This window comes from Sinocyclocheilus rhinocerous, unplaced genomic scaffold (genome assembly GCF_001515625.1).
Source record: "Sinocyclocheilus rhinocerous isolate Xijiao unplaced genomic scaffold, SAMN03320098_v1.1 scaffold628, whole genome shotgun sequence".
Lineage (NCBI taxonomy): Eukaryota > Metazoa > Chordata > Actinopteri > Cypriniformes > Cyprinidae > Sinocyclocheilus > Sinocyclocheilus rhinocerous.
This window is the reverse complement of record NW_015650779.1, coordinates 337,381-364,364: the sequence shown is the minus strand read 5'-3', so window position 1 is coordinate 364,364 and position 26,984 is coordinate 337,381. Positions and strand designations below refer to the sequence as shown.

Genomic DNA, 26,984 nt, shown 5'->3' with positions numbered 1-26,984 from the left:
ACACACACACACACACACACACACACACACACACACAGACAGAGCCTTAGTCCTCAGTGTCTCTTCATTAATTAATGCCCTCGCTTTGGGATCAGTGATGCTTTGAGATCACATTCCCAAGTTGGGTATCGTTTGAATTTTATCGATTCCGATTCTGCTTATCGATTCCTAGTTTCGATTCCAATAAGATAAACAATCCAATATAAAAAAAATTAAGTCAAACATTTATTCTGTCTTTTTACAAAGCATTCTGTTGCAGCTGAATAACACGAGCAAAAATCAGCAGCCTACAGAACACTGCAAGAGGAATTTTGCCTATGCTTTAAAAGAAAATACCTCAGCAAAAACAACTAGATTAATATACATTTAAAATATTAAAGTGTTAAAGACAAGTAAACAGTCAGTATTAAGATAGGAACAAACAAATCAATTAGCAATATCATAAATAAATACAACTGAACAAAATTTCAGGTACATAAATTGTAATTAAAAGTTGCACTGCATAGTTTTCTTTTCATAAAATCTTGATTAATCAATTAAAGTTATTAAATATATTCAGTCAAGATCAGTGAATGATTTTCTTTTGTTCTTAAATATTAATGACATGCAGCGCGTTTATTAGGCTGCTGTCTCTTTAACACAGGATGCACGCAGATCTAAAAATACTGTACATGTGTGTTTTCTTTCTCATCTGTTTACATTCACGCAAGACAAAAACGGCTGTGTTTATGATGATATACTGACGTAGTTTTCTGCATATTGGTCGACAAATATGAAAGAAGTCAGTTTCGGCCCGGAACAACCTTTTCTACAGTGGAAATACACGAATCGAAATGCACGCGTCTTATCGAATACCCGGTTCTTGGAAATTTGGAACCGGTTATAAAATGGAAGCGGCTTTCGATACCCAACCCTTTTCCCAAGTGCCATTGCGTCATGTTGTGGACACACACACACACACACACACGCGCGCACGCACAGACATTAAGACTCTGGGTTTATGCCACACTCTCGGGTAATAAACACCTTCCTCATGGGTCACACACAGGAATCTCCTCTTAGACACACACATGCCAACATAAACAGCAATCCGCCGAGGATTGTTTCCTGTTAGAGCAGAGCTGGGTCATGCAGACGCTGCGTGTGTGTGTGTGTGTGGCAGCTAAAACAGGAGTCTGAATCGGCGTCCTTCTCCTGTCTCTCCCTCTGGGGTTCCTCCAGCAGGTCACGGCCCAAAAATAGCAGCGGGCGCCGTTTCAAGTGCAAAACCGCTGACTTTGGGGCCGCAGCCAGTCTGCGAGTGTGAGATTTCTATGGGAATACTTGGCCATGCTCCAGTGTGTGTTTGTGTTTCTCGTTCCTCTACCACTTTTTTCCCTTTCCCTCTCTGATCTGACTGGCAGATGAGCTTGCAAATTTTCACTGAACACATGCGCTCCACGTGACGCGAGTCGAGTGTGTAAATATTCTCACACACACACACACACACACACACTCCTCCGCTGGGAGGCTTTATGACTGACTGCCAGATTGATTTCAGCATCACAGCCCATATGGACTCGCTGCTCATTTCACTCAGGCTTGTTTTCAGGCAAAACCATCAATAATCAAAGACACATGGTCTCACAAAATATCCATGTTTGCTTCATGTATATTGAGTGAACATTTTCTGGTCTTATAGTAGTTTATTTGTTTTTTGCAAGATATGTTCGCCTGGTTTTTCTGTTGTTATATGTGTTGTGTTGTATTTGTTATGCACCGTTTGTGTAAATTTCACTGATGTTTGCCCTGCTTTATGACACTTTGTCAACACACACACACACACGCGCGCACGCACAGACATTAAGACTCTGGGTTTATGCCACACTCTCGGGTAATAAACACCTTCCTCATGGGTCACACACAGGAATCTCCTCTTAGACACACACATGCCAACATAAACAGCAATCCGCCGAGGATTGTTTCCTGTTAGAGCAGAGCTGGGTCATGCAGACGCTGCGTGTGTGTGTGTGTGTGTGGCAGCTAAAACAGGAGTCTGAATCGGCGTCCTTCTCCTGTCTCTCCCTCTGGGGTTCCTCCAGCAGGTCACGGCCCAAAAATAGCAGCGGGCGCCGTTTCAAGTGCAAAACCGCTGACTTTGGGGCCGCAGCCAGTCTGCGAGTGTGAGATTTCTATGGGAATACTTGGCCATGCTCCAGTGTGTGTTTGTGTTTCTCGTTCCTCTACCACTTTTTTCCCTTTCCCTCTCTGATCTGACTGGCAGATGAGCTTGCAAATTTTCACTGAACACATGCGCTCCACGTGACGCGAGTCGAGTGTGTAAATATTCTCACACACACACACACACACACACACACTCCTCCGCTGGGAGGCTTTATGACTGACTGCCAGATTGATTTCAGCATCACAGCCCATATGGACTCGCTGCTCATTTCACTCAGGCTTGTTTTCAGGCAAAACCATCAATAATCAAAGACACATGGTCTCACAAAATATCCATGTTTGCTTCATGTATATTGAGTGAACATTTTCTGGTCTTATAGTAGTTTATTTGTTTTTTGCAAGATATGTTCGCCTGGTTTTTCTGTTGTTATATGTGTTGTGTTGTATTTGTTATGCACCGTTTGTGTAAATTTCACTGATGTTTGCCCTGCTTTATGACACTTTGTCACTCAGTCAACTGGATTTATTTTATAGAGCCATGTTCGCCTGTGATAAACAAGATGCAACAATGCTTGGTTGTTTTGGTAAACTAATCGTCTAACAACTGACTAGCTAATTGCTTGGGTCTACCAGTATGTATACCTAGGTGGCTTTACAGGGATAGTGCGCCCAGAAATGAAAGTGGTCATCGTTTACTCGCACTCATGTGGTTAATAAACCTTAAAGACTTTCGTTCATCTTTAAGATACAGTTACATCAATGAAAGTTCACAAAACCAAAAGTGTCAGGCTTTAAAAAGTACACAAAGTAATTCAAATGAATTGTACTGTTTAAGTCTTTTGAACATATATTTACAGATTTGAATTAAGATTTTTTTTTTTCCCACATAAACGTTGATCAGCACACATCGAGCTCATCAAATATGGTAAACACCAGCTCAAACGTGCTGGCTTTAAAATGAGGTTTTTCTCACACGCCAATGAAAGCATGTTAAAGCTTCTGTTTAGAATACCTGGATTAAACTGCTTGATTCATTTAATTGCTTTTGTGCCATTAGGGGCATGAAAACTTTATTTGTGTGGACTTTCAATGGATGAATAGAAATGATGATAGAAAATACACAAATATACAGCTATGGGGAAAAAAAAAACTGAGACCACTTAAATTCTCAGTTTCTCTGGATTTACTAGGTATGGGTTTGAGTAAAATGTTAATAGCTATTTGTTTTATTCTAGAAGAGTCTGATAACATTTCTTCCACATTTCAGATACAAATATTGTCATTTAGTGCTGCTTTTTTTTTTTTTTTTGGACGATTGGTCAAAATAACATGTTTTCATTTGTTGATCGAAAATCAGGGTTATTGCACCAAATATTGATTCTTAACTCTAAAGAAGTTAAAACTTGGGTATTGTGTATAAAAATGAATAAAAACATGCCTGAAAGCATGGCATCGTTTGTTGTTTTGACCAATTGTCATTTCATGCTCTAAATTAAAACATTTTTATTTAAAATTGGGAAGAAATGTCATCAATAGTTTACAGAATAAAACACAGCTTTGGTTTTACTCAAACGTATTGGCCTAACTATAAATCATAAATCCAGAGAATCTTCCAAGTGGTCTCTTTAACTTTTTCCATATCTGTATATTGATTTTTAGGTGAATGGTCTCTTTAAGATTTAAATAGAGATGCCAAATGTCTCGGTGGGGGTTTTAGCAGGATGTGCTTTGTTAACTGTAACTATTACGTTATTTCTAAAACAGAAGCAAGATGCTTGTCCCAATATACCAAAAGTACATTACGTGCTCATGCCTGGTTATATGAAGACATGGTTGAGATTACTCCTTCAGTGAAAGTCTGTTCTATAATTGCTCATTTTATCAGCCACAGCTTTTTTTAAATTTTATTTTTTAAATTTTTTTATAAATAGAGCCCTTATGGGAAAAATATGAGATGCATGGAAAAATTGTTTGTGAGATCACTTGCAAAACTTTTGCATTCTCTGGAGTAACTTTTTTGTACACTCACAAAAGTATTGCGCTCCCCAGAGAAACTTTGTGAAAGCGTAGAAGTATGGATTTTCCTCCCATCTCATATTTCCATCAGCAGCAAAATGTCTGAGAGCGAACGCAAAAGTTTAGCAAATGAACGCAAAAGCATTGAAATAATTTTTCCTCTCATCTCATATTTTTCCATCACTATGTCCCCTTAGGGCTTCCGTAAAAACTACGAGCACGTCTCTCCTCAATAAATCATGTGATTTGAGCTATCATTCATGTCTGTAGTACAGTGTGGGACGAGCACTCAGGGCTTTGTTCAAATGGCTGTCAATGAGCAGCAGTAATAGAGAGGCTTGCCTTATCAAACGCCACTAATAACACGCTTCTGTTTGTCTGGTTCTCCTGTGCAGGATCTGTCTGGCTCCATCGATGATCTCCCCACAGGCACGGAGGGTGCTCTGAGTCCGGGCGTCAGCACGTCAGGAGTGTCCAGCAGTCAGGGGGAGCAGAGCAACCCGGCGCAGTCGCCCTTCTCGCCCCACACCTCCCCGCACCTGCCCGGGATCCGCGGCCCGTCACCCTCACCTGTGGGCTCGCCCGCCAGCGGCCCGGCCTCGCGCACGGGACCCCTCTCACCCGGAGCCTTGCCTGGTGGGACTCTCATTTATGCAGTTTGTTTACTATTATTTGCACTAACAGTATAGTTCAGTGCAGGTAGAAATGCAGAAGCGCATTTCATTTTTTTCAAAGACTAATATGTGACCCTGGACCACAAAACCAGTCATAATTGTCAATTTTGTTTAAATCGTACATAATACATAATTTACAAAATATCTTCATGGAACATGATCTTTACTCAATATCCAAATTATTTTTGGCATAAAAGATCATTTTGACCCATACAATGTATTGTTGGCTATTGCTGCAAATATACCCGGGCTACTTATGACTGGTTTAGTGGTCCATTGTCACATATTATCATAAGTTGCCCATTAGTTTAACTTTGATGTTTACCCCTCTTATAGGAACCCAGATGCCCCCCAGACCCTCGAGTGTCCAGTCGGATGGTATGTTACATTCCTCCATGGGTCAGGATAGAGGTGAGTCTTGTGACTTTTTTATAAATGTTTATCTTTGTTGCACGATTAATTAAAAAATAAAACTGAAATCACGATATGGATTAGTGCTATTTTCTAATTGTGAAGGCTGCGTTTTAATTCAATGTTTAGTCGGAGTGAAGCACGGCACTGTGTTAATTTATGCATGAGCAGCTCGTGATCCAGTCTTTTCAGCATCTGCTCTGAGTTTGAGTCGCTTAAATGTGCATTTGGGAATAATGAGAAGTGCTTATCAACAAAAGAAGGGCACCCTGCCGTTTTCCATCAAAATATTATATATATATATATATATATATATATGCCTATATATATCAGGGGTGTAACGGTTCACAAAATTCACGGTTCGGTTCGATACGACACAGTGGTGTCACAGTTCGGTATGGGGGTAATTGGTTACGTCGCAATGTTGGAAATATTTTGTTTTAAACCATGAAGGCAAGCCAATGGATATCACACACAAGCAACGTACAAACTTTGCGCAAGATTTATGCCGGTGAAGTCTTTATCTCAGTCAATTCACTGCAGAAAGTGAAAGTAAAAAGGGAATGACTGAGTAATGACGAAGCTTTCGGCATCTGACGCCGCATATTCTCTCAGAGACGACGAGACGAATCTACTTCAACATGTGCTGATAGCGGATAACTTTTCATTTATTCCCTTAATATTTCTAATATTAGATAGTGAAAAAAAAGAAGAGAAGAAACATATTTCGTGTTAAACAGGTTGTTTTTGAAAGTCGGTGCTTGAAATAAAAGCTTATTTCATTGATTTTTATTGATGACTGAAGTGTTAATATTTTAATAATAGGCCTATAATTCATTGTATAGACCTGTTTTAAAATACCTTTTTTTAAAACATTTTAATTGAGGAGTAAATAGCCTAATCTTTTGTTACCCTCGCAGCACGTCAGTTATTTGGTAATTATTGTAATGGCAAATTGTAATTTTAATTTAACAATAAAAGCAACTTCTTAATAATAATAATAGGACTAATAAAAATAAGAATGTAACAGGCCTACATTAATTGGAAATGTCAAATATCTTAATATCGTCAACAATTGATATCGTCGATACTAGGGTTGGGCGATGTCTACCAAATTGGCATCGGACGATGTCTACAGTGAAACATCGTGATGGACGATGACATTGGGGGGCGGGGCGGGGTTAGGGGTGTGCCCGAAGCGTGAAACAAATGCGTTATACAGAGCCACTAAAAGCCTGTTGCATTACAGTACATGAAAGTTCACTTACAATGTCTGATAGGACGATGGCGAATGATCCTGAGCACCAATGACAAACATCTAATCTTGTCAAATGTGTGGTAAGTACTGCCGCTCCATAGTATAGAGTCCTTGTGATCGCCAATCTCAAAAGTGAAAGTGACAGTAAAATGAGCGTGCGATCAAAAGCGGTTTCAATAGCGGCTCCCTGATGCCCGCAGTTTATATACAGTCGCCTATACTTACCCAACAATATAATTGCGAGAAAAAGTATTGAAATATTTCTTTTTCCTCCCATCTCGTAGGCTATTTATTCCCTTTAGGGTTTCTGTAGTACACTTCATTTCCTTTCTGAACACGGAACTGGGATGCGGCGGATTGCGGGAGAGGGGGTAGGTGGGGGAGGGTAATCACGATGACAGCTTAACATCGTGATGTCTGTCAGCCATCGGCGATTGACGATGGCATCGTCTGTCGGCCCAACCCTAGTCGATACAAGATCATCTTCTTTCGACACACAGTCCCAGCAAGGGGAGGTTATCACGGGGCAGACCGCACGTTGTTTTATTTTCCAAATGTAATAGGATTAGTCCAACGAATCGTTCGGTTTGTAATGCGCACCGAACCGAAAGCCTTGTACAGAACGTTTTAATACGAATACGTGTATCGTTACACCCCTAATATATATACATATATTTCATACTTTTATTTTGTGCTACTAATACTACTGATGATGATGATTATTATTATTAATAATAAAAAATATTATTTTATAGCCATATTGATATTAAAAATTTGGATTTTTTTAATAAAAATTATTTTGTTTTAAATACTCTTTTATTTTACATTGGAAATAGTAATATTGTTATTAATAGTAATAGCAATAGTAATTTCATGTTTTGTAATTTTTATATTTTGATTTAGTAATAATAATAATAATGAATTATTATTATTATTAAAAATGTTATGTTTTTTATAATTTTATATTCATATTGATGTATAATCATACAATTTTAGCCAAATTGTGCAGCCCTACAAACATACACATCAAACCACGATTTTTTCCCCCTAGAAAAATAGCAATTAGTTTTTTTTTTTTTCTCATAATCTGCAGCCATAAATTGACTGTACATTTCCTGATGTGTTCTGGAATAAGGAATAAGGTCCCTGAAAGCAATTTCTATGGACTCTGTACTTAAACATCCTAAATTGTGGTTTGCGTATGCATATTTGACCATATTGCTTTTTGAGTTGTGAACTCTTAGTGTCTACACAAGCTGTACCCCAGACCATCATTTTCATGTTTACTTTGGAGTGTCTCTGTGTTGTGCACCTGAGTTCAGCTTGGATCCGCACCAAAACTCCTAGCATGAAAGCATAACCTCGAGGGTGGTTTACTGTAGCGTAACTGTGTCTGCTCTCTACAGTATACATGAGGAACCCTCAGATGCCGTACGGCTCTCCTCAACCCGGGTCAACTTTATCCCCACGGCAGTCATCTGGAAGCCAAATGCATAGTGGGATGGGTTCCTTCCCGCAAAACAACTCCATGGGCAACTATGGGCCACAGGGTGGCCAGTACGGACCACAAGGTGAGAAACTTCGATTCGACTGAACACTGATGCTTTTAAAGAACATCAAACATATTTTACATGAGCCTAGAGTGTGCATTAACCTTAAAATCTGTTGCACAGGTTACCCGAGGCCTCCGGGTTACGGAGGCATGCCGAACGCTAACTATCCGGGTGGTCCTGGCTTGGGCGGCTCCATGAACCCTATGGCAGGGCAGGGTGGAGGGGGGCCGTATGGAGGGATGCCTCCGGTACGCATGGGTCCGGGGCAGATGGGTACGAGGCCGTACGGCCCTGGCATGGTCCCCAACATGGGCGGCATGCCTCCTCAGGTGGCGTCAGGAATGTGTCCGCCGCCTGGGATGAACAGAAAGCCTCAGGATCCCGCATCAGCGGCGGGGATGCTCCATGGCCCATCCAACTCCATACACAGGTACAGTCCACATGTGCTTCTGAACTCACTGAAACGATCCTGTGCAGAATCCAGGCCCTCTTGGACTGGGAAAAGTTTGGATCCGATCTGACAATGTCAGTTTTTCAGCATGAGAAACAGAGTCCATCCCACTGATTGCCAACACTGATGCAGAAATGCTTAGCTTGGTCATAGGAAGTTGAGTCACTGGAGCTCTGATTGTCGAAACACGGTCTACATGAAGCTTGAAGCTGTAAATAAGCTGATTTCACAAATAGGACATTTGACAAACAGACTTTAATCTGTTTTTGTGGCCTATAATGACTGAATTGGCTATAGCTTGTCTCAAAGTTATTATTTGCTTTTTTTGTGGTGTTTTGCAGTGAAAACACACCAATAATCATGATATACTCATGTTCTTAGTGCTAGTGACAGTAAGAGTAGAATCACCTGTAAATAGTTTTGTGCATAATAACTGAAATCGTAGTCCTGTTTCCCCATTCACAAGGCAATGGTGTCACCAGCATAGAAATACTCATGATTCTACTTTACTGATTCAGCATCAGTATGCAAGTTAGTGTTTAACCTTTTTCTGTATTTTCAGCAAACAATCTATCAGTGACACTGATTATATAGTGTGCAGTTTAAATATTTAAACTATTATTTATTGTTTTTACATTTAATATTTTGATCAGTCTATTTTTATAATGTTGATTTTGCATTTTTCATTATTTTTATTTTATTTTTTACAAATATTTGTTTATTTTTATTTATTATTTTTAATTATTGTAAGTGATTGCATTCACTCAAAATATTCAAAGTTAATATCCAGTAAAATAATGTGCTTATTTAAATATAATCTACTGGTGAATTCAGGCATGATGAGGACTAATATACAGATTTTATACATATACATATTAATATACAGAGAGACACGGCTGCATCTCTCTCGCACCTTTTGTAAGCAAACAGACAAGTGAATGTCGTGAATGAATGATTTGGAGAGATCACTTGATTATAAATATTAAATACACTCTCCATCGCTCAAATGGGTCTGTCTTATATCGGATCTTTTCTGTTTCTTTTAAACACTTCCATATAAACCTGACTGTGCTAAAGGCTGGACACATATTAATTTGTTTGGGCTCGGAGTTATGGATTTTGATTAACCTGAGGCTTAGAAACTATATAATTGGGGCCTAAAATTAACACTCGCCAAGCGCCAGATGTGAGTAAAAATCAGTGTTGGCGAGTATATGTAACAGCGTCAGTCGCCAGTTGGCGGGTAAAACTTTTCCGAATTATAACAATGCAATGTATTGAGAACAACAGACAGTTTTTAAAGAGATTCGCTGTTTCTGACGTAAGTGAATAAAATAATATTTTCCAAAGACGAGCTCATCATGAGTGGTTAGCTGTTTTGTCATAAGCCACAAGAGCGAATCAAATAATAGGATAAAAACGGGCTGATAAGTTCAGAGCAGTGTGATGGCTAGCTTGTACCTAGACACGGTTCTAATAACTTTTACCTGAGAAGATATTGCTGCTTTATTTCAGAAGATTAACTTTTCCCTTCCTTATGCTTCATAAACTGACATCTACACTGGATGCGAGCGGCGCGGCGCGACAAAATACTATAGAACCCATTATAATCAGTGATGCTGTCTACACTGGATGCAATTCTATTTATGACGTGCTGACACACATTTAAAATTATTTTTAACGGGCGCTTTGTCACATCCAGTGTAGACCGACTTTAGCTGTTGCGGCGCGACACGACAACTGTCACGTCCGGTGTAGACACGGTGTAAGAACCTGGGGTTACGTCGGAACGGAATGGAAACATTACAAGCAAACATCAGAACGTCATGACGGTTCTCTGTGTTTTAGCGAGAGATGGTGTTTCAGTGACGATGGATCAAAGAGAGACTGGCTTGTATTTGATACTTCGACTAAAAAGATGGCCTTCTCCATTTGCCGAAAACATGCAAAGGACAAGAATCTCAACAATTCCTTTTTTTTAGGGAGTAAATAAATAAAACTCGAAAATGTTAATGAACATTGATTAATAAATCAAGAATCAGAATCTTTTGAAGTATTGGCAAATATTGTATCGCTGGGTATGAGAATCGATATCGTATCGTATCGTGACGAACCATCCGATTTACACCCCTACTGTGGAGCACAGCTGGATTCAGTCTGATCACACTGTGAGAGATGAAAATCAGATCATGACAGTACGAGTGAAGGCAGTGTGTTGAAAGAGAGTCATTCATACCATTTAAAGGGGTCCTATTATGCTCTTTTACAAAGTAAATAAATTGCAACCACTGTTTCCTGACATCATCCGCTTTCGGAAGCCAAAACAAAGACGTTTGGGCACGGAGGTGAAAAAAACAGCGTTTCAGGCGGTCGCGCACCGGACGAGAAGCGTTGCGTCGCGCCACGTCTTTAAAATCCAAATACATTATTTTCTACATGGGCCGCTTTGTGATATCACAAAGCCCGGAAAACAAACGCTGTAGTCCAAACGAGCCGTTTGCTGTAGTTCTTGAAAAGGGATTTTTTAAAAACGAAATATCTCTCTTTGGAGTGGACTTTGAGATTTGTAACTTTCTTTTTTATGCCCAAACATACACACTACACACTGACTAAAATTAAAAAAGTGAAAAAGCATAATAGGACCCCTTTAAGATCCAGTTTAGCTAAACGGTCTCATTCATTTATCTTCTAGACCGCCTGGATATCCCAACATGAACCAGGAAATGATGGGAGCCGGGTCTCCGTCTCCGTCTCCGTATGCCCCGCCCATGAACAGCATGCAGGGTATGATGAATCAAGTGGGACCGTACCCCATGCCCGGAAACATGTCCAATAACTCAGCCGGTAAGCAGTGTAACTTGCTTGCTTTGCTTCCAGCGTTTTAGTTTTTTTGCTAATAGTTCAAACAGTGAATCTTTGAATTGAATAAAATGCTTTTTGGCCCACAGTGACACAGTGTTTGCATTTGTCTCGTAGGCATGGCTCCCAGTCCAGAGTTTGGAATGGACAAACTCAACCAACCTCAGAAGTTGAATAACAAAGTGGATGGGACGCCTAAGACCGAATCGAAAAAGGTGAAGAGCTATTAATATTTAAATGGGTCGGGGCCGTGCTGTTGCAGGCCGAAGGACGCGGGCGGGCAGCCCTGAGCCCTGTGAACAGCTCTTGACTGATCATCTGTATGGAGAGCTGTGATAGCCGGAGACTGTACAGGAGGAGTAACGCACATTCAGGGCTTTTGAAATTGCTCCCTGCAGTCCTGGCTTTATACATCATTCATGAAAATGCTTTTCCGCTGAAATGCGCATTGCACATATACAGTGCATTGATATACCCGCTAGTGTGTGCTGCTTGTTTATAAAAATTGCATGGGGGAATTTTAGCCCCCATAACTAAACAGCAGGAATCTAATACTTGGGTGCATTTTACCATTTTTTGCTCCTTTTTTGTCCTTGCAGAAATCCAATTCCTCTACCACCACTAATGAGAAGATAACCCGTCTGTACGAGCTGGGCCCAGAACCGGAGCGCAAAATGTGGGTGGATCGTTACCTTGCGTTTGCTGAGGAGAAAGCCATGGGCATGACCAATCTCCCCGCGGTGGGCCGCAAGCCCCTTGACCTCTTCCGCCTCTACGTGTCCGTCAAAGAGATTGGCGGCCTCACTCAGGTGCGATATGGAAGCTGTACATTACAGAAGTTTTTTAGGAGCGATTATAGGACATGAAAGGGTGTAAACAAGGCCGTTTAAATGCAGACGGAATTGCGGAATCCAGTCATAAAAAATGGGATTTACTGTATAACCCGGAATGTCAGGGAATTTGGGTATGGACTAGCGTCTGTGAAAATTAAGCCCCAAAAAGACCGTTCAAATATGAATCCTGCATGTTCTTCATATCTGTGTGAATGAATGGTGCAGACACGCGGTTTCGTTTACTATATATACTGAAGTGTGCGTGACGCTCGCTGTGTTTTTAGCATCTGCCGTCTCACTCAATAAGTGCGTGCACATCTTCTCCAGAGCTACTCTGAGAGTCACTTTATAATCATTTGGCCATTTCTTTTTAGAAAAAACTGTCGTCATATGTACGCACACAAACAAAACTCTTTACTGCAACCGGCCAAAATAAAAGACCGGTTCAATTTGAAGAAATTGTGACAGAAATATATTACTTTCGTACAGTAGGATGTACATCTTACTGTAATACTACTAATAATAAAATTATTATTAAAACTTTATTTTTAAGGAATAATCACACAATTTTTCCATGTTTTAATTTGAACAGTACACCTGTTATGAAGCACTTTGTTTGCTAAAAAAATTGAAAGGGTTTCATTTTCATTGCATTTCGAGAAAAATTTAATGAATGTTCTATGGCTTCATTTGAATACCAGAAAAAAAAAAAAAAAACGTATTTCATAGGGCCCTAAAAATGCAATTTTTGTTAAACTTTTAATAAATTGCAGTAAAATTGTTGTTGATTTTAATATATTTCTCTTAATATTTTGAATGCATAATGCACCAACTGCGCGTCTTGTGGGTTAGACTAACAAAATATTAAAATGCAACAACGTCAGTTACAACATTATCTCCGCATCTCGCGCGCCACTGATGACGCTCCCTGACGTACACCTAACATTCAAATGCAAATGTTTATTTTAAACTCGACTAATATTCATTCTTTATTCACAATCTCCTCATCACAGGCAGGCACAGCACTCATTTCAGCATGTGTTCGTGTTTGTGTGTACTGTCTGCGTCACTCATAGCACGTGCCTATATCGTGCACTATATCAAACATTTTTTCTATCGATATCGAAGAAGGTGTACCGTCGACAAATATCGATACCGTTTTATCGGCCAGGCCGAAGTCAAACTATTCTAGCTTTAGCTGGATTTGTACAGTGTGTGCTGGGTTTGAATCCACTCAGTCATTAATTCTGTCTGTCTGCCGTTATCAGGTGAACAAGAATAAGAAGTGGAGGGAAATGGCCACTAACCTGAATGTGGGCACATCCAGTAGTGCTGCCAGCTCTCTGAAGAAACAGTACATCCAGTGTCTGTACGCCTTCGAGTGCAAGATCGAGCGAGGGGAAGACCCGCCGCCCGAAATCTTGAACAATGACCCTAAAAAGAACCAGGCCAAGGTCCAGCCTCCTTCACCAGGTCAGTGCAGACAACTCTTTTATATGGAACAAGTCCAACCTTATGTCCTTGCCAGGTTTGATGCAGAAAGGCCTCTTTTCAGTGTTAGTGCTTCAATCTTTATTGCACTTGGCAGCTCTGCCATTTTGCGTTCGTATTTGTCCACAATCCATCTTCACAGAAATGTGTATGAAACATCAAATATGTTCCGACTAGTCTTGAGATTTGGTGCTTTCTTTCAGCATTTCTTATTCTGATGTGCGATTGGCGTGTTATGCAGAATTGAAGCAAGTTGCGATGAATTTGAAGGAAAGGTTAATGCGGTATTATTCTGAGTCAGTTTCCCAAATGCAGGTAACAATGTGTTCATGATGTCCAGGAAACTGACATAATCAGCCTTGAAAGACGTTAACTGCTTTGATATAAACCCCTTCCCATTGCTCCGATAACGCACCTATTACAGCTAGATTAATGTGATTGTAAATGTGAATCTTTATAGTGTGCATGTCTTGTTTTAATGGAGTTTTGCTTTGATGTGGTTTAGTACAGCTGGTAATGTTTGACGTTCATTCCTCGTGTCGTTTATAGTGATTTACAGTACTGCTAGCTTCCACACTACTCTGTTCTGCTGGGATAGCATTGCTTATTTATGCCCTTCTGTGCTTTTGTGTTCAGAGTGAAGCTGGGAAATATTAATGAATTTTGCTGCCAATATACACAACATTATTAATAGCTTAATTTTTAATGCACTTTTTATTTCGCCATTAGGTTTATCATCACTAGTGAGTATAAGTGTGTTAGGACTGATGTTTTAACAGAGTTCAGAAAGAAACAAAGACTAGTTTGTAAGATAAACATTTCTGTGAGATTGTTCAGGAAGTTGATTTGTTTGCTTGATCAATCAGAAATGTTCACAGAAGTCCAAAAAGTACTGAAACGGAAATGGCAGTTTTCATTTAGCTGAACACACTGAAACTAAAAAGATGAAGTTTGGATGGTTATATTTGGGTACTTTGTTCTCAGTGTGCTGTTCAGGGTGTCGAGTTCTCATATGATAAATTAAACCAAAGTCAAGTTCTGTGTCCACAAACCGCTTCTCATTTCAGACAAACAAATTTTACATAATGCTATTTTACTGTTTTGGGTATGGTAAAGTGTGTCCACAAAGCTCACATGTTTACCTGCTATAGTTTATCTACGTTGTGCACATTAAATAGTCAATGACATGCAAAAAGAAGCACTGTTTAAATGCCACAGTTTTGGTCAGTGGTTTGAGCCCTCCAAAATTATTTCAACCTAAAATGTGATGTTTATTTATTTGTTTATTTTATTTATTTTAGTTGCTGAACATTTGGCGCATCAGTTTTTTTAAAATTAGTTTCTTGTCGTTTTTTTGTTTTTCTAAGATCTGTATCGGTGCATATAAATAAAACTGCTTAAATATCCTTCTTCCATTTGTTTATTTAGTGAAAGTGCATCACTGTTTTGAATCTACAACAGCAATTGTTGTTTAAAATGGTTGAAAAGGGTGATTTTTCATAATCTTGAATGATGTATATCATCAAAATGTACACACTTCTTTCTGCACGTGTGACTGATAGACATCTTTGTTGCGTCCTTGAAGTTCCCAGTGCCTCATGCTATTTTTTATTTAAGATGGTGTATCTTGTTAAAAATACCTCGGCTGTTGTTATGCAGCACATGAATACTTTTTTTCTTTTTTTTTTTTTAAATGCATCCATCAGAAGTAGCTATGCACTGGACAGGCATCCCAAGCGTATTTACTGTAGCAAGCACAGCATCTGTCTGCAACAATGGCAGTGTGTCCGGCCTATTGTATGAAACTGGCAAAAAGCCTGGGTGTTAAACGCTTAAGGAGGCCAATGGGTTATGCACTCCGTTCTGTTTCGCTCCATCCAGCTTTTTTCAATCCAGAAACGCATCCCATGTAAAAGACTCTGTGAGCCAGAGAGTGAGTTCAGTAGAGAGCGACTGAGACTACAAGAGAAATGGGCCGAGTTAAAGGCGATCCCCTGTGATGCAGAGCATGTCTGCTTGGCACCGGGTCAGGTGATCAGCTTTTTTCAATCCAGAAACGCATCCCATGTAAAAGACTCTGTGAGCCAGAGAGTGAGTTCAGTAGAGAGCGACTGAGACTACAAGAGAAATGGGCCGAGTCAGGCCCAGGCTGACTGCTTTTTTCCCTGCTGCAGGCGGCTTTTTCCTGGCCTTAGGATTCAGAGGCAAACCCCTGGAGGGCTGAACCAAGCCAGAAAAAAAGATGAATGGGGGGAAATAAAACGAAGGTGGTGGTGGTATGTAAATTCAAGCTGGGTTTTTCTTCCTCATCTTTTTTTCTTTCCCACCCTCCCCTCTCTTTATCTACATTAGAGGGATATCCTTGCCCAGAGGAGGGAGGCTGAGGTATTGTGTGTGTGTGTAAGGAGCATGTGTGAAGTGCCAGATATGGATATGTCTGACCTGCCGGTGACCCCAGTCTGTGTACGAGCTAATGAATGGAAGCATGAGTCATCCTCTAGCTGGCCGCAAGATGAGCTGCAACATGTGGCGCGCAAACATGCTGTTCATCCACACACATTTGTGTGTCTCTCTCCGCTTCATTCCTTTCGCTCTCTGACATTTACACGAATACACGTTGCCTCATGTCTGCTGAAATGAGGCATGTGGCCTTATAGTAATCATGTTGGAGGGACGGGCATGAGCACTCAAGGACTTGAAGTAACCGTATAGTTTGATCAGGAATGAGGAAAATGGGGCCTCCCTTGTTAATTTTATGAGTATTTCGGCCTGTTAATCTGTTGGGTGCCACTGGCGACTATATATATTTACATGTTATGACTTAAAAATGTGCATGTAATGGGCATCAAAATTTTAGCGGAAAAAAAGTTTCAAACATTCCTCATCTCTGCAGCACAGCAGCGCTGACGCACACAGATAAACGCAGCTCAGTTGTGCAGCGCGAGAGAGCTCGACATGACGGAGACGTGCACAACTTGAACAAACTACAGCAGGTAAAGCTGTCAGCTGTGTGGATATTGGCAATATCATTAACAATTCTCGTTTATAATCATTACTAATATGGCTTCTTCTTATCAAGATCTTGGTCTATATGCTGTGTTCTGTTAATGTGTGAACTTCATATTATTTGAAGTGCACTTGCCGTCCAGTAATCGCAAAAGCTGTGTTACTTTTTAATAAACAAAGTGTCAGCTTTAAAATTATGCCAAATTCATAACGAAATTCAAACAATAAATAGGCCTACGGTTTTGGCGCTCTTTAATGCGGCAGGTGCGATCGCTTTAGCGCCTCAGTTCAAGTGAACCCATTATATCTTTCTCTTTACTACTATACTACATAATGAACATGAATTAACATCAAAAGGTAGAGCTAGAAAAATAACTATAAAGAAGAGCATTTTGCTATATTTATGTGCTATTGCATATTAATATTTTTTACTTAACCTGTTGTCTACATGATTCAACTCCTCCAATAAAATTGCATTTTACTAATGAAGAAAAACAGACTGAATGTGTGAAAGACATATGACAACGCTTATAGGATGCATTGAGGAGGAGCTTAAACTACACTCAGTGGCCAAGTGATGCTTATGGTCCATGATATTGGTACAGATTCTGTGTAATAATTCTTTGTGACTGTATATTTCAAGTTGGAAAAGACATTTAGTTCCCACTTTAAGTGAACCTTAGTTCCCAGGTCATCTACAAGATGGATTAAAATGCTGATAAATTCAAGAAAAGATGAGACATAAACACATGACAGTATGATTGAAATTAGGGATGTTCATTTCGGTTATTTTTCCTAACCGTTAACCGATTGTTAACCGACAAGATTATTTTAAATTAGAATTGTACATAATAAATAATAATTTGGCATTATACGGAAACATTTGATTTTGTGTCGAATGAGAGACCCAACGTTGATTTCAGTTTTGTTTTAGCCTAAATGAATTCTTTTTGGCTTGTCGTTTATATTGCTATAACTTCTTATATTTTTAATTCTTGTTCTTTTCTAAATACTGTTAATTGAAAGGCTTTGTTGTGGAGTGAGGGGAACTAAAATAGCCTAGCTATGTTTACAGTGTTTGTTATAATGTTTGTAAACATTTCGCAATTATTTCTGAATGAAATAATTTTTTTTTTTTAATACGCGTAGCGTATTTTAACCATGCAGCAAACCTTTTTAAATATTTTGATAAATTACTGAAAAAAATAATTAAATTACTTTTTAAACCATTTTACTGATTGTATTAATCGGTCAAAATTCTTACGGTTGGTTAATGGTTAACCGGTTAAAATGAACATCCCTAATTGAAATGTTAAAATGTAAATAAAGAAAATAATAATAATTATAATAATAAAATAAATAAAACACGTTTATTCTGTGGCACCCAAAAAAATAATTTGGCACCTACGTTTTTTTCTTCTAGGAGCCAATGGCTCTTTACTCTATTTTTAATTTTTTTTTGTCTGGAGCCCTGTGCAGTTTGCTTAAAGGTGCAGTTAGTGATTTATGAAACACCCAAACAAACACAGCCCTACCTAAAACAAACACACCCCTGCCTTCATTGCTCTGCCCCCAAATTCACCAACATGCTATGTAACGCATACATTGGCTAACAGCTCACCCTTCAGACGCCTCACAGAAGTATGGATGAATCTAATGCTAATGTACAACAGCATGTCTTGGTTCTGTGAAATGGTAGAGCCAATGTTACATGTCGAGCAGAGCTCTCTAATATCCAGCGCTGGAAAGCTTTTCCAATATAAATGCGAGTCCTAGCTCGTTCCCGATCATAACTCTTCTTTATTAGGTTATATTTCTTAGATATTTTCCTATTTGTTAATGCCTAGGCCATCTCTTTTTCTACAGTCTACAAATCTCCAGCTTGCTCCCTCTATGTATCTCCTCCCCATCATGGATGATAAAAGGCCCTATTGCTAATTGGCTACAAGAGTGTTGTGGTGCTCGGCCTGATCGCTCCAATCCACTTCGGTTTTTCCCTATAATACGGTTATTACTGTATTTTTTCCAGCAAGCACAGAACCGACAGTTAGCAAGTATTCGCAATCGTTTGTTTGGGTGTTGATTGAAATTTTCAAGTGTTCCTCAGAAATCGCTTACTGCATCTTTCAGTCGGGTCATAAGGAATACTGTTTCCAGGTCCAAGCCACTGCACATTTTAACTGAACAGCCATTTATGAACGCTATTTATTTATATAACACTAAAGCTAGGCTTTTAAAAAGCTCATGGTGTGCACTACTGTCTCCGGCAGTGTTGGGGGAAATTACTTAAAAAAAAAAATTTAAAAAAATAATGCATTACAATACTGCATTACTCCTTTAGAAAAGTAACTAATTGTGTTACTTACTTTTTTTATAGAAAGTAATGAGTTACGTTACTTTTGTTAATTCTAATATAAAAAAGTTTTACTTCTGGCAAATGACAAAGCCCTTTTAATTCTCTCAGGCTGAAGGAAATAAACAACCTTTCAGCTGTGCTGCCATTCTGGATTGTATAAAGAATAGGATGCAGGAGAAGAAAGTTCAACACTCTTCAGCAATAAAAAAAAATCATGAAACTCAAATGTTATGTTTATCTGAAGTCATTTTTGCTTATTAGTAGGTCAGCAGCAAACACATTGGTTAATAAAATGGGATTAAATACATAAAGGATATTCGTGTTATTTAACACATTTAATTATTGCAGGTTTGCACCATATTCTGAGTGCATTTTAATGCTTTTATTCATTTTGAGGAATACTGAATCTGTTTTTGTACACAACGCCTCTGCACTTACTCCCGATTTCTATCAACATGAGGACAGGAGAGCTGTCAGTCAGTACACTTATTTGAAAATGTAACTCAAATATTTTCTTGTAAATTTAAAAGTAATGCATTACTTTACTAGTTACTTTAAAAAAAAAAAGTAATCTGATTACGCAACTCACGTTGCTTGTAATACTTTACCCCCAACACTGGTCTCTGGGCTCACGGCATCCAATATTGTAACTTTTCACACAAGATGAATCACTGTCTGGCCTTCTGAGATATCAGTGTGGAGATAAAGGTTAGTATTACAGCAAACCGTGAGTGTATATTAGTGAAGTGTGTTCCTTGCTTTTGGCATCTGACAGAGCGTTTGGGCCCAGACACGGTGACGCGTGACGTCAGAGTTAAGCCGATTGCCTCATCTCTTCTTCTTCAACACATGACTAAGCACTTATCTGCGTGGTAAGTGTGTTGTTAGCTGCTGGTTGAGTGGTAGTAATGGAGACTCTGTCATGCTGGGATATGGAGCCTCAAACCTAAGGATGATAGTCTCTGAGCACTTAGCTGGCAGAGCACCTCTCCCTGTGTCACCGGTGGGGGAAATTCCTCAAATGAGATTAAGCGGCATGAAAAGCAGCGTGATTTCAGACAGGGGAAGGTTGCCAAATGAGCCGAGCTCAGCGCATTTCCTCGAAAGCGTGTCGCTGCGTGTTGGCATGCTGTCTGTCCACACTGACAGTAAAAAGTGCTGTGAAAGCGACAATCGCAGGCAGTCGGAAATGTATTTGATGTTTAAATTATAGCCATGTAGACGGCAATTTTGGTTTTCTGGTTTATGGTTCTTATTAAAGCTCAGTGTTTACTACACACAATATGACGTCGACTAAACCTCCTTTAGGATTTGCTGACTGACAGATCCGATCTTTTTTTTTTTCTCCCAGCTGGATCCGGATCGTTACAGGGTCCTCAGACGCCTCAGTCGACCAGCAGTTCTATGGCCGAAGGTGGAGACCTGAAGCCCCCTACACCTGCCTCAACACCGCACAGTCAGATGCCGCCCATGCCTGGTGCTAGGTACATCTCAATGCTGTCTCTCAGTTTTGGGACAGGACATTCAGAATGACTTTCAAGGGCCAGAGTATATCTGAAATTATCTGTCTCACACAGGAGCAGTGTGAATTTGCAGGACCCGTTTGCTGACGGTGGGGATCCAGCTTTTTCCAGACGAAACTCTGTGACCCCCAATTCAGGTTATCAGCCTGGTATGGGTGGACCAGACATGATGGGCCGCATGGGCCCTTACGAGCCCAGTAAGGACCCGTTCGGTGGTATGAGAAAAGGTGACTGTTCTGGTCATATCCTTACAGTGGAATTTTAAGGATGCCTCTTATGAATTTATCTAGTAGTGCTACTATAATATTGAGCCAACTCCATTACTGCTGAGATTGTATATACTTTGCTACATGAACATTTTGAACTTACAAATTGTAAGCTCTTATAAGCATTTGTACAACCCATGATTCTTATCCCAGTGACTGATTTGCTACAAGAAACATTATTTTAAACAGACATTTACTAGTTATACTTGTAAGTGTAGATTGTGCTTTTTAATGATTTGGCATGTGGTAATTAACTCATAAAAATCATAGGTTGTATGTTATATTTTAGTATACAAAAGAGGACACTCAGTTTGACTCTCTGCTTACATTTTCAGCAGGTGAGCAGTTCATGAGCCCAGGTCAAGGCCCAAACAGTGGCATAGCTGAACAATATAACCGAGGCCCCCCAGGACCTATGGGAAATATGCCGATGGGTCAAAGACAACAGTACCCATATGGTCCAGGATATGAGAGAAGGTGAGTGCATTTATTCCAAGTATTTGCATCAAGTGTAGCCTAGGGCTGCACAATTAATCGAAATTAAATCGCAAAGGCGATAAATCGCGTTTAGGCAGAAGCTGCGATTGTAATGCGTATCTTTCAGTGAAGCACGGTTCTGTGATCAGAAGTAAATCTCCATCCGAAGGCCAGAGGGCGCTCTCGCGCTAAAACTCCAAATACGCCCCGCAGAAGAAACCCAGGAAATGCCTATACCTTATTCTGTGTAAGAAGCCACATCATCTCACAGAAGGATTTATTTCAAACACTCGACTGACGTTATGAAGTGAGTTTGGAGTAAAAACATGTTATTAAATGTGGTATTTTCACATGCTTTCAGATGGAGCAGTTGCAGCAGCATTTACTACAGAGAGCCGTAGTTCACTGACAGGATATGCATGACAATCACATTAGCTTAATCGTGCAGCCCTAGTGTAGCCAGTGAGTTTATTATAGCAATCCATTAATACAGAAATCAGATTGTGTTAATATTGCACGTTATAGTAGCTTTGCAATGGTTTTTCACATTTCAACACACAACCCAACCAAGGAGTAGTGTCTTCAGTTGCCGTTTCTCAAATGCTGTTTCTTTATTTCCTCACAGACCAGATTCAAATATGGGCCCAGATGGCAGTATGGGTCCACAGCCTAACATGATGCCTTCAGATGCAGGGATGTACTCACCCAACCAGCCCCCACAGCAACAGAGGTTAGCATTTAATAAATTTTTTCTTTGCTCATTTCTTTCTTTTTTTTTTTTTTGCTATTGCTTTTGAGCATCCATGCTTTTTGAGCCTTTCTGAAACTACATGTATGTTTTGGTTTGCAGGCTTGATTCTTACAGTAATCAATACCCTGGCCAAGGTGCTTCCCCTAGTGGACCATACCCAAACCAACAGTCAGGAGTGTACCCACAACAGCAACCGGTCAGTGAAATACAATCTTTTTAAAATTATAATATTGTTATTAGGTGTGACATTGCCTAAAATCTAAAAAAATATATATTTCTCAAATACAGAATTACACACAGAAGAGACCAGTTGATGGTGTTTATGGCCCTCCTGCAAAGCGTCATGAAGGGGACATGTACCCTTTCAGTGGTCAGCAGCAGGGACCCCAGGCCCCAGGTGGACCTCAGTCCCAACCTGATATGTATAACCAGTATAACGCCTATCCAGGCTCCGACAGACGCCCACCGGGCCCACAGAGCCAGTTTCCTTTCGGTTTTGGGAGAGATCGAGGACCTAACGCGGGTGGTCCGAACTCCCAGCCCTCCATGCCACCACAGATGATGGGTAGCTCCATGAGTGGCTCCATGCCTTCAGGCCCCGATGGACCCCAAGGTCCCATGTGGCCTGGGCGTAATGAGATGAACTACCCAAACTATCACAATCGCCAGGGGCCCCCTGGTGTTCCATCCCAAAGTCAAGGCTACCATGGCATGAATCGTTCTGAAGACATGATGCCTTCAGATCAGCGCATGAACCACGAGGGACCTTGGGCTGGCCATGTTAACCAGCGGCAGCCCCCGTACGGACCTGGAGCCTCTGGGCCACCGATGGCCAGACCTCTTCAGTCCAACTATCAATCCTCCCAGAACCACATTCCACAAGTGTCCAGCCCTGCACCCATGCCAAGACCGATGGAGAACAGGACCTCACCCAGTAAGTCTCCATACATGCACACAGGGATGAAAATCCAGAAGGCTGGACCTCCAGTTCCTGCATCACACATTGCCCAGCCGCCAGTGCAGCCCCCTCTGATTCGGAGAGATGTGGCATTCCCACCAGGTTCAACAGAGGCCACGCAGCCCATTCTGAAACCGCGTCGTCGGCTTACCATGAAGGATATTGGTAAGAGGCTCATTGCGTTGTTCCCATGAGTACTTGTGTCCCGATCCATTTTTTTGGAGTGGTCTAAAAATAGGTTTTGTTCGGTTTCAGGAACACCAGAGGCCTGGCGAGTCATGATGTCCCTCAAATCAGGCTTGTTAGCCGAGAGCACTTGGGCTTTGGATACCATTAATATTCTTTTGTATGATGACAACAGCATTTCTAACTTTAATCTGAACCTGGTGAGTAGTTTGTATAGACCAGGCGTCACCAAACTTGGTCCTGGAGGGCCGGTGTCCTGCAGAGTTGAGCTCCAACTTGCTTCAACACACATGCCTGAAAGTTTCAAGTATACCTAGTGAGACCTTGATTAGCTGCTTCAAGTGTGTTTAATTAGCTAAACTCTGCAGGACAACGGCCCTCCAGGACCGAGTCTGGTGACCGCTGGTATAGACCGTATGACAAGGGATGGGTCAGGTTGGTCAACTAGTGTGACTAATTTATCTTTATCTTCCAATTACAGCTTCCTGGCTTCCTTGAGCTCATTGTTGAGTATTTCCGAAGGTGCCTCATTGAGATCTTTGGCATCTTGAAAGAGTATGAGGTTGGCGACCCTGGGCAGCGTACACTAATTGACCCAGATGCCATTGACCCCGAGATGTCTGATGAGGAAGGGCCAGAGGCAGAGCAGATGGAAGAGGAGGATGAGGATTACGATGAAGATATAGAGAGCAACACTGTGCAGACGTCACAGGTCCAGGTCAAGCAAGAGAAAGAGGAGTCTACGCAGGTCCAAAAATCCAGTGACAAGAATGATGTAGAAGAGAGGGAAGGCGAGGATAATTCTTGCAAAGATCATTTCCGATCATCCACCCCATTGCAGGACACCAGTGCCTCCCAGGAGAAGCCAAAGCAGGCTAGTAAATTTGACAAGCTTCCCATCAAGATATTGAGGAAAAAAGACCCGTTTGTGATTGGGCGCACTAGTAAATTGGGTCGGCGACAAGCCTTTGATAGCGGTCTTATCCATTGGAGTGTAGGTGGTGGCGACACCACAGAGCACATACAAACCCATTTTGAGAGCAGGATGGAGCTCTTGAAACATCGGAAACGGGTGCCAGTGAATGTCGAGCCATGCAAGAAGGTGTCTCAAGTAGTGGAGACCGTTACAGAGGATGCTGAGAAGCCTCAGACAAACGAAGAGCATCAGCAAGTACAACCTCAGCCATCCCCAGACCAACCATCGTCCGAAGGTAAAAGCACTACAACAGCAAGCACGTCGATGAGTATAACGGCCACCATCGATGACGTACTCTTGGCTCGGCAAGGCTCTGTGACGGAGGAAGCGGTCCGAGGCAACCAAGATGGCGACAAGGAGAATAATACGTTTCTCTTTGGCATTGACCTTGCGCAACGGAGTCGTAATATCAAGATCTTAGAGGACGAGCCGCACAGCAAAGATGAGACCCCGCTCTGCATGTTCTCGAATTGGCAGGACTCTCTCGCTCGCCGCTGCATCTGCATTTCCAACATCATTCGCAGCCTTTCCTTCATTCCTGGCAATGATCTGGAGATGTCGAAGCATCCAGGACTTTTGCTGTTACTTGGCCGGCTGGTGCTGTTGCACCACTGGCATCCTGAACGCAAGCAGGCCCCGGTTACCTATGAGAAAGAGGAAGAGGAAGACGAAGGGGTCAGCTGCGAGCGAGACGAGTGGTGGTGGGACTGTCTCGAGGTTCTGCGGGAAAACTGCTTGGTCACGTTAGCGAACATCTCAGGCCAGCTGGACCTGTCCATCTACCCTGAAAGTATTTGCCTGCCGCTGCTGGATGGCCTGCTCCACTGGGCCGTGTGCCCTTCGGCGGAAGCCGTCGACCCTTTCCCCACGTTGGGGCTCAACGGGACACTGTCTCCCCAGAGACTTGTCCTGGAAACCCTCAGCAAGCTTAGCATCCAGGATAACAATGTTGACCTCATTCTGGCTACGCCGCCTTTCAGCCGCCTTGAGAAGCTCTACGGCTTCCTCGTGCGCATGGTCGGCGACCGCAAAGTGCCCGTCTGCCGGGAGATGGCGGTGGTGCTGCTAGCGAACCTGGCGCAAGGCGACAGCGTCGCGGCCCGGGCTATCGCTGTGCAGAAAGGCAGTGTTGGAAACCTTCTTGGCTTCTTGGAGGACAGTCTTGCAGCCACCCAGTTCCAACAGAGTCAGGGCTCGTTGATGCACTTACAGGGTCCGCACTTCGAGCCCACTAGTGTGGACATGATGCGGCGGGCGGCACGTGCCCTGCACGCTCTTGCCAAAGTGGAAGAGAACCACTCGGAGTTCAGGCTGTATGAGTCACGGCTACTGGACATATCGGTGTCCCCGCTCATGAACTCTTTGGTGTCCCATGTAATCTGTGACGTACTTTTTCTGATTGGCCAGTCATGACAGCCGTGGGGGTGATCATGTTTTTCCCCCACTCGTTTTTTTTAATGTGTGTGTGTGTGTGTCTGCGCGAGTGGAGAAAATTTAACAGTGAAACTGACTGACTGTATGTTCATTTTTTTTTATTTATGCAAAATCACCTCAGATTCCACTGTTTGTCCTTGTCTACCCTTGCTTCGCTCTCAAGGACGGATATAAGTCGCGACGGATTTAACACGTATGGATAAGAATTAAACTAACACGGATGTGCCGATCGAGATCCTCGCCTGCAAGAGTGTGCTGCCCTTTGGACTTTTTTTGTAAGGAAAAATAATGACAAAAAGACAAAAAAACAAAAACAAAACTGTAACCAAAGTTGCTGTCACGTTTACAGTGAGTTTGGGGAAAAACCGTGCCCGTGTTCACCTTCTGGGTGAGGATGGGCACGGAGACGACCATTATCTGGTTCTTGGAGGCTAAATGGACTCTCAACTCTGGTGTGTGGTATAAATTGCTGTAACTTGGATTATATATATACTTAGCCCTAAAGGAACCAGGTCGTTGGCTGTGAACAGACATGTAAATGGGAGGCCTGTGCAGTAGATTGTAGGACTTTTTTCTGTACTGTACACCTTTAAACTGTAAACATACTGTAACAATACTGTTTCACACTGAGATAATGCTGGCTTGGCAGCGAAAAAACTGTAGTTTTTAAAAATGATGATTTTAGTTCATGTTGAGAGAGGAAAAAATGGCTTTCCCCCCAAAGTAACGTGAACCTACAACACCCCGACCTCTTCTTTGTCCCTCGATTGTATGACTTGACCCTTCAAGAAATCACCTCTTAGGACTGGTCTTGAGCTCTAGATGCAGTCCAGGCTGCAGTGTATATAATGATGTTGTAAATTACACTTTGCTCTTTTTCTCTCTCTCTCATCTTATGGCGCTCTTCACCGTTTTTAATCTTTGACGAATTAAAGGTTTCACTCTACAGATCTCTCATTGCGCATTGCCATGTGTTTATTTACCACCTTCCTCTCCTTACATCTCTGGATGTAGGGATGCAATCTTCTGCCCTTACGATCCCATGCACATAACATTTCAGTTCCTTTCGTTAAAGCTGTAGAGGCATATATCAAACCAGACAAGTCCATTACTCCAAACGATTTCATCATCATTCACCGGAACAGATACAGTAAACGAGTTTGGTTTCCCCTCTTTCCCAGCGGTTTCCTTAGTCGATTCCAGTGCTATGGATTCATATTTGTATTTCAGATGATGTAGCTAAAAACTTGTTGTAAATTCCTTTTTTCCCCTTTTTTGGCTTAATGAATATCATTTATTCCGTATGAAATCTTTATACTATATGTTCCACGTGTTAAGAATA

General features: G+C 41.3%; 1 protein-coding gene across 3 annotated transcripts in view; it reads left to right on the top strand.

The window, feature by feature from the left end:
• The window catches only part of LOC107712599 (AT-rich interactive domain-containing protein 1A-like), a 73,695-nt gene extending 47,096 nt beyond the window's left edge, over positions 1 to 26,599 (top strand). For 2 of the 3 annotated variants that reach the window (XM_016517917.1, XM_016517915.1), the window contains 16 exons: positions 4,575 to 4,815; positions 5,190 to 5,264; positions 7,929 to 8,093; positions 8,196 to 8,505; positions 11,219 to 11,370; positions 11,503 to 11,600; positions 11,985 to 12,194; positions 13,487 to 13,691; positions 20,423 to 20,555; positions 20,649 to 20,821; positions 21,196 to 21,337; positions 21,963 to 22,067; positions 22,188 to 22,284; positions 22,377 to 23,211; positions 23,302 to 23,432; positions 23,714 to 26,599. In XM_016517917.1, the coding sequence (XP_016373403.1) occupies positions 4,575 to 4,815; positions 5,190 to 5,264; positions 7,929 to 8,093; positions 8,196 to 8,505; positions 11,219 to 11,370; positions 11,503 to 11,600; positions 11,985 to 12,194; positions 13,487 to 13,691; positions 20,423 to 20,555; positions 20,649 to 20,821; positions 21,196 to 21,337; positions 21,963 to 22,067; positions 22,188 to 22,284; positions 22,377 to 23,211; positions 23,302 to 23,432; positions 23,714 to 25,621 (4,980 nt within the window). In that variant the 3' untranslated portion in view covers positions 25,622 to 26,599. The remainder of the gene's footprint in view (positions 1 to 4,574; positions 4,816 to 5,189; positions 5,265 to 7,928; positions 8,094 to 8,195; positions 8,506 to 11,218; positions 11,371 to 11,502; positions 11,601 to 11,984; positions 12,195 to 13,486; positions 13,692 to 20,422; positions 20,556 to 20,648; positions 20,822 to 21,195; positions 21,338 to 21,962; positions 22,068 to 22,187; positions 22,285 to 22,376; positions 23,212 to 23,301; positions 23,433 to 23,713) is intronic. The other variant, XM_016517916.1, reaches the window with a different exon arrangement.
• The last annotated feature ends 385 nt before the right edge of the window (positions 26,600 to 26,984 follow it).